This window comes from Grammomys surdaster, unplaced genomic scaffold (assembly GCF_004785775.1).
Source record: "Grammomys surdaster isolate TR1022 unplaced genomic scaffold, NIH_TR_1.0 129, whole genome shotgun sequence".
Classification (NCBI taxonomy): domain Eukaryota; kingdom Metazoa; phylum Chordata; class Mammalia; order Rodentia; family Muridae; genus Grammomys; species Grammomys surdaster.
This window is the reverse complement of record NW_021604587.1, coordinates 3,018,093-3,024,604: the sequence shown is the minus strand read 5'-3', so window position 1 is coordinate 3,024,604 and position 6,512 is coordinate 3,018,093. Positions and strand designations below refer to the sequence as shown.

The 6,512-nt window shown below is 41.4% G+C and overlaps 1 protein-coding gene across 1 annotated transcript in view; it reads left to right on the top strand.

Annotated features, from left to right (window-relative positions):
• The window catches only part of Cfap61 (cilia and flagella associated protein 61), a 273,504-nt gene that overhangs the window by 42,549 nt on the left and 224,443 nt on the right, over positions 1-6,512 (top strand). Inside the window, exons 7-8 of the mRNA XM_028756974.1 lie at positions 428-587; positions 758-759. Of these exons, the coding sequence (XP_028612807.1) occupies positions 428-587; positions 758-759 (162 nt within the window). The remainder of the gene's footprint in view (positions 1-427; positions 588-757; positions 760-6,512) is intronic.

Genomic DNA, 6,512 nt, shown 5'->3' with positions numbered 1-6,512 from the left:
CACAGACACAAACACACACACAGACACAGATACAAACACACACACACACACCAACCCCCTACCTGGCTGAGGGAGTGGAATAGGTGGGGAAGGGTGGGGGATGGTTAGGAGTCAGAAAGAGGTCACCTGCAGCTTTCCAGTAGTGCTTCCTTAAGAGTCACCTGCAGCTTTCCAGTAGTGCCTCCTTAAGAACATTCTGACCACTCCCTAAGTCACTTCCCAACTCTTAAGATCATCTACAGTGGTCACTTGTTGGACGTGCCTTTGAGTGTGTTGGTTGTCCATGCATGGTACCAGACACCAGAACTACTTGGCCTTCCGCCCTTAAATAACTCAGTGTTCCCCGAGCTACCAGTGAGCCACAGGCTATTCACTTGTGACAGTTGGCACCTGAAGTCTGATAGGTGGCTGTGTTCCTGTGTTCCAGGTGGAAGGCAAGGCTGTCGGGTTCATGAGCGTGTGCTCCAGCGTGAACTTGCCCCTGCTACACGAGTGCTTTGACCTGGGCCCTTTCCATGGATTCTGTGTCCCACATCCTGATGATATTCTGAAACCATTGAACGAATCAAGTATTGAAGAAAGTGAAGGTATAGTAGCCATGCCAGGGTGAATCAGAAAAGTCCATGCATGTCTTACGCACAGCTGTGCTGTTTATTTGCTGAAAGACTCCTCCTGTCCTATTTATGGAATACTTGGTTATTGAGATTTTTTTGTGAAATCTGTGGGTCCAGAAACAAATCTGCACCACTGGAATTAGATGTGGCTTAATTAAAGCTAAAGGTTCCCAAATTTAGAGTGTTTGCTTATAGAAGTGAGATAATTGCTAGCATTTTAGATTTTTTCATACCTTCTGTAGTATGAGTCTATTGCAAATGGTCATTTTAAACTTGTACAGCTGACTCCTAGCTATATGAAATAACATAACACACACACACACACACACACACACACACACATACACATATATGCCAGCCAAAATACATATAAAATAAAATTTTTTAAAAAATTGCTAGGCAGTGCTGGTACCCACTGCTGGTGCCCACATCTAGTCCGAGCACTTGGAAGGCAGAGGCAGGTGGATCTCTTGACTTTGAAGCCAGCTTGGTCTACAGAGTGAGTTTCAGGACAGCCAGGGCTACACAGAGAAACCCTGTCTCAAACCAACCAACCAACCAACCAACCAACCAACCAACCAAAACCATCAAATTTTAAGTAAAAATTTTTATTTATGTTTGTTTGTATCTGTGTGGGTATAAGCCGTGTGTGTGTGTATGTGTGTGTGTGTGTGTGCGCATGTGTGTACATGCATGTGTGTCCACACCCATGGAGGACTGAGGAAGGTGTCAGATTCCCTGGAGATAAAGGTAGTTTTAAGCCACCATATTCTAATTCAGCTGGAAACTGAACTAGGTCCTTCTGCAAGAGCAGCACAAGCCATAAAATGAATTTTGAAATACTGTCTATGCCAGCGTTTCATAAAGTAAAGATGAGGTAATCTCAAATGTTGATTATTAAGCACCGTGGTAGCTTCATGGTTAAGTAGGTTCTTATGGCAAATAGAGACAGGCAGGTGAGCTTAGGTATGTTAATTCATGTCTCCAATTTGGGTTCCCCACATGTAGGGACCCAGACAGGGGTCGTGAATTTTCACTGAGATGAGACATGCAAAATGCTTTACCTGGTGACCGAGTCTTGAGTGAATTTAGTGAGCAGTAAATGTTAATAAATAGTAGTTAGTAGCCATTATTTCATTATGACTGGCTATTCACCTATCCTTGGAGGTAAAAATCAGGATTTTTTTTTTTAATTGCACTGCTTTCTCTAATGTGAAGGGTTTTAGTAAGATTGTTCAAAAGTGGGGGAGGTGTGGTGTGGTTGGTGGCAGAGGGCTTGGTATTCCAGTCAATTGTAGGTGTCACTTGGGAAAAGCCAACACTAGACAGGTGGATACAGACTGTCCTGGCTGCACACTCGTCACAGAGAACCATGAAGCCCTACATGGGAGGGTACTTCCCTTTTGTACTGGGGACAGCACCCTTCTTGACAGCGAGCCTTGAGGTAATTACTCTTTCATGGTTAAGGGTGGTTTGCCCAGGCTCTCAGGGAGGGAATGTTCTGGAGGAACATTTAAATACCATGAGACAACCCTGAACTAGAAGTCACCTTTCAGTGCAAGAATTCTACTTTGAAAATGGCAACAAACAGGAGCCTTACTGTGGCTCAATGTTCTCATAAAGGGGAGATAAAAAAAAAATACCCAACCAAAGAATGGCTCGGAGGAGTAAATATTAGCATTGTGATGCACTTGACTCAGTGACAAGCATGGAAAAAACAAAACAGAACAAAAACAGATTGAAAGGATATAGCCACCTCCTGAGGCTGAGTCCTCCTGATGCTACTGGTAGTATTCCTTATATAGAATGAATGGAAATTTTTTTTGTCTCAGGGGAGAGGAGGAGAGTCAAAGTTAAGCAGAACTCTGTCTGAAATGACACATTACCTATTATTTCTCTGCCTAGCAAAAGCCTACGGAGTCAGGAAGGCCAGGCGCTGGCTTCTCATTATGTCCCTCAACCTATTTCTTAAAAACATCTTCTCTAGGACCAGCAGCAAGCAAAGGAAGTAGAGGGACTTGTTTACCTATCACAGGGTGTTTATTTTGAAAATTAGTTTTCTGTTCACTGACACAAAGATGATTCTTTATGAAACTGTCACCAGGGAGCTTTCATTGTTGACTTGAGATAACTCAGGGATGGAGTCATAGGTCCTTAGCAGCTTATTATGTGCCAGCAGAGTCATCAGCAAATTCCATGGCTGTCTTGTCATTACATCAACAGAGGAGGCTTCACAGAACACTGGAAATGAGCTTCGATCTCTTTGTTTTTTTGTTTTTCTGATGGAAGTCTCAAGTTAAAGGAAATACAGTTTCTCAAAAACATGAACTAAAACTTGTGTTTTAAAAGAGCATACCACATTGTGCTTCATATTTTATATTTTGTCTAGTGATTGTCCCAGTTGCTTCTCTGATGTTGTGATAAAACACTCTAACCAAAAGCAGCTTGGGGGAAAAAAGGTTGATGTGGCATACACTTCCAGGTGGTGATCCAGTACTGAGGGAAGTCAGGGCAGGAGCCCAAAGCAGGCACTAGAGCAGAAATCTTAAAGGAATGCTGCTTATCAGCTTTTCTCTAGCTTATGCTCAGATAGCTTTCTTGTATAGCAAAGACTCACTTGCTTAGGGACGGTGCCACCCATAGTGGACTGGCCCCTCCCAGATCAATCATCAATCAGGACAATCTCTTATAAACATGACCAAAGGCCGGTCAGATCTGAGAAATTACTCAATTGAGGATCCCTCTTCCCAGATGACTCTAGGTTGTGTCAAGTTGACAGTAAAAACTGTCATTTTAAAGGACTCTCATTTTCATATGCATTATCTCATTTTTTTCCTCATAGGTCGATACTAGAGAAGTAGGGCAGGTAAAGCACTCTCTATTTCATTCTGCCAAGCGTGTCCAAGGTTTATAAATCTCATCAGGAACTGTCTCAGAAGTCCAGTCCAGCCTCTTTCCTAGCTAGCCCCCTGCATCTGTGCAAACTGATAATCTGGATGAGGTGACTTTTTTCTTTTCTTTTTGGGGCTAGGTGACAAACTCATGGTTTGATGCATGCTGGGCAAACAGTCTACCTCTGAGATACACTCTCAGTCCAACATCTCCTGTTTCTTTGATCACACCTTAAACTGTGGGTGAAAACCCCAGTGAGGTCTGAATGGAGGGGTTACAAGAGATTTGGCAGCAATCAAAGGTTTTTCAATGCATAGTGACCAAAAATCAATCCAGAATCAATTTTGCAATGAATCCAGGATGTTTCTGGTGCTGGTCATTTGTGTTACATCCTCTGACTTCACTGTAGCTTTGATTCTGAACATATAACATGACAATGTACACTGCTCAATTGTCATAGCATGCCGTGCTAGGGAGTGCTTCATGAGAATGTTACGGATTACGATGTTTTTTTCTGTACATAGGATTCTCCACTCTTACAGAAACTTTTAGTGTTTTCTACCTTGATTCTTCTGTCTGTCAGTATCAAATTAGTACATCTTTGTGTTGGATTGTGCTCAAACATTTGGTTTTAAAAACTGATGTCTGAATTGCTAGCTTGAATGTAATTTTAAAAAGTATTAAATGAGTCCTGTCACTTCACAGCTGGTTGGATGCAGAGACAGGTAGATCACTGAGGCTCATTGGCCAGCAAATCCAGCCAAACCAATGAGATTATGTTCATTCAGAGAGACTCTGTTTAGAAAAAGTAAAGGTAGAGGCCTTGAAAGATACAGATGTCAGTCTGCTGCCACCCTCTCCATATACACATATACATACATACATACACACACACATACACACACACACACACACATATATATATGTACACACACATACATACACACACATATATACATGCACATCATACGCACATACATACATATACATATATACACATACACCACACATATACATACATATATACACATATATATACACATACATACATGTTCAGGCACCTACACTAACAAACATACTCCACAGGCATACACAAAATCACACAATGAGTTTTGACTTGAGACTAACACAAACTTTTCCAATAATTTATAAAGTAGTCCTAGGCGTACTTCTGCCATTTTGTACTATACATTTATGGGAAGTAACGTTCTCAGTGTGAATAATTACAAAACCTTAATCACCTCTGAAAATGTTGGGGATCTTCTACTGCTTCAGAATCAAATATGTTTTAAAAAGACTTATTTATTTTTATGTATGTGCGTACACTGTTGCCCTCTTCAGACACACCAGAAGAGGCTTTGGATCCTATTACAGATGGTTGTGAGCCAGCATGTATTTGCTGGGAATTGAACTCAGGACCTCTGGAAGAGCAGTCAGTGCTCTTAACTGCTGAGCCATCTCTCGAGCCCCAGAGCCAAATATTTAGCCAAGATTTAATTCTTAATATAAAAAGTAAAGGACATGTATCTAATTAGTATGCAAATTTACATTAATCTTTCATAAATATTAAAGTTGGACTGGAGAATGGTTTAATCTGTAAAGTCTTGCCACAGAAGCATGAGGACCTGAGTTGGAGCCCAGCACCTTAAAAAGCCTAGCATGGTGGCATGTTCCTGTAATCCCAGTGCTGAGCCGGCAGGCACAGGACTATTCTGAGGGTTTGCTGGCTGCCAGTCTAGCTGAGTCAGTGAGGAGCTTCAGGTTCAGTGAGAGATCCTGTCTCAGTAAGAAATAATAACAATAAGATGAAGAGTGAATGAGAAAGACATCCAGCATCCTCTTAGAGCCTCTCCAGTGCTTGTATACATTTGTGAACAGATGAAAGTGCACACATGCGCACACTCAAATAGTAAAATGATACGTTTACCAAATAACTGATTTCAAATAAATTTTTATGATTCATTATTGGTAAATGCTTAAATTACTTATATATTTTATATACCTACACACCCGGGGTGACATAAAGACTTCTCAGTCGAAAAGAGAACTAGGGTAGACACAGAGTGACTACGCCGACAACAGGGGCGTTTCACTAAATACAGAATTCCATGTCGGTGAGCTGTTTAATGAAGGTTCCCTTAGCAGTTTACCAGTGATCAACCCACATCTTCAACCTGGATTGTGTGTCTGCTCATGTGTGCCCACACACATAATTTGAACGATGTTTCTTTTGCTGGAATCTTCACGCCTGTATTTTTAGGCCTGTCTAGAGCTGTGGATAGAGACAGTGCCTCTTCAAGTTGCAACCTGGAAGAACTAGGAAATGAACACTGCAGGTGCTGACCATGCTCCCTGAATGGTCCCTGCTCTCTGACGTATGCTGTCCCTAAGACCTCCCAAATAAATGACTGTTTTTTAAGTCTTTGACTCTGCTTCCGAGAGAACCAACATACAGTTGGTCCAGTCTCTTTGTACTAGGGTGAAAGGATTTTTCTCACACACAACAGACTGGACTGAGGTTTAGACAGCCCAGCTCCCTTGTCCTTCAAGTGGAAGACACTGAGATGACATGAGTGGAGGACTGAGTACCAGTTGTCTACCATGGTCATCGGTGATAAACATGTTGGTTCCTTCCCTTATTCCTCTGCCTCAGTCTTCTTCCTGTGTTCTTTGTTCTCTAATCTCTGACTCAAGGTCTCTCTTTCCCAAGCAGCTGTGAAAACTTACAACTTTACAGCAGCCTCAACCCTGTCAAGAGTAAAAATAGTAAAACTTAATGTTCCTTCTCCATCCAGTTCTTCATGCCATTACGAAGAGCCTGCTGTCCATCATCCCAACCTTATAAATGTCCAGAGTCTAAAAAGCTTAGCTGTGCACGTTAGTTTGCCTCTCACCAGAGCAGTGCATACACATGTATTGTATGTAAATATAGGTGTATGTGTGTGTATGTATGTATGTATATGTATATATATATATATATATATATATATATATATATATATATAT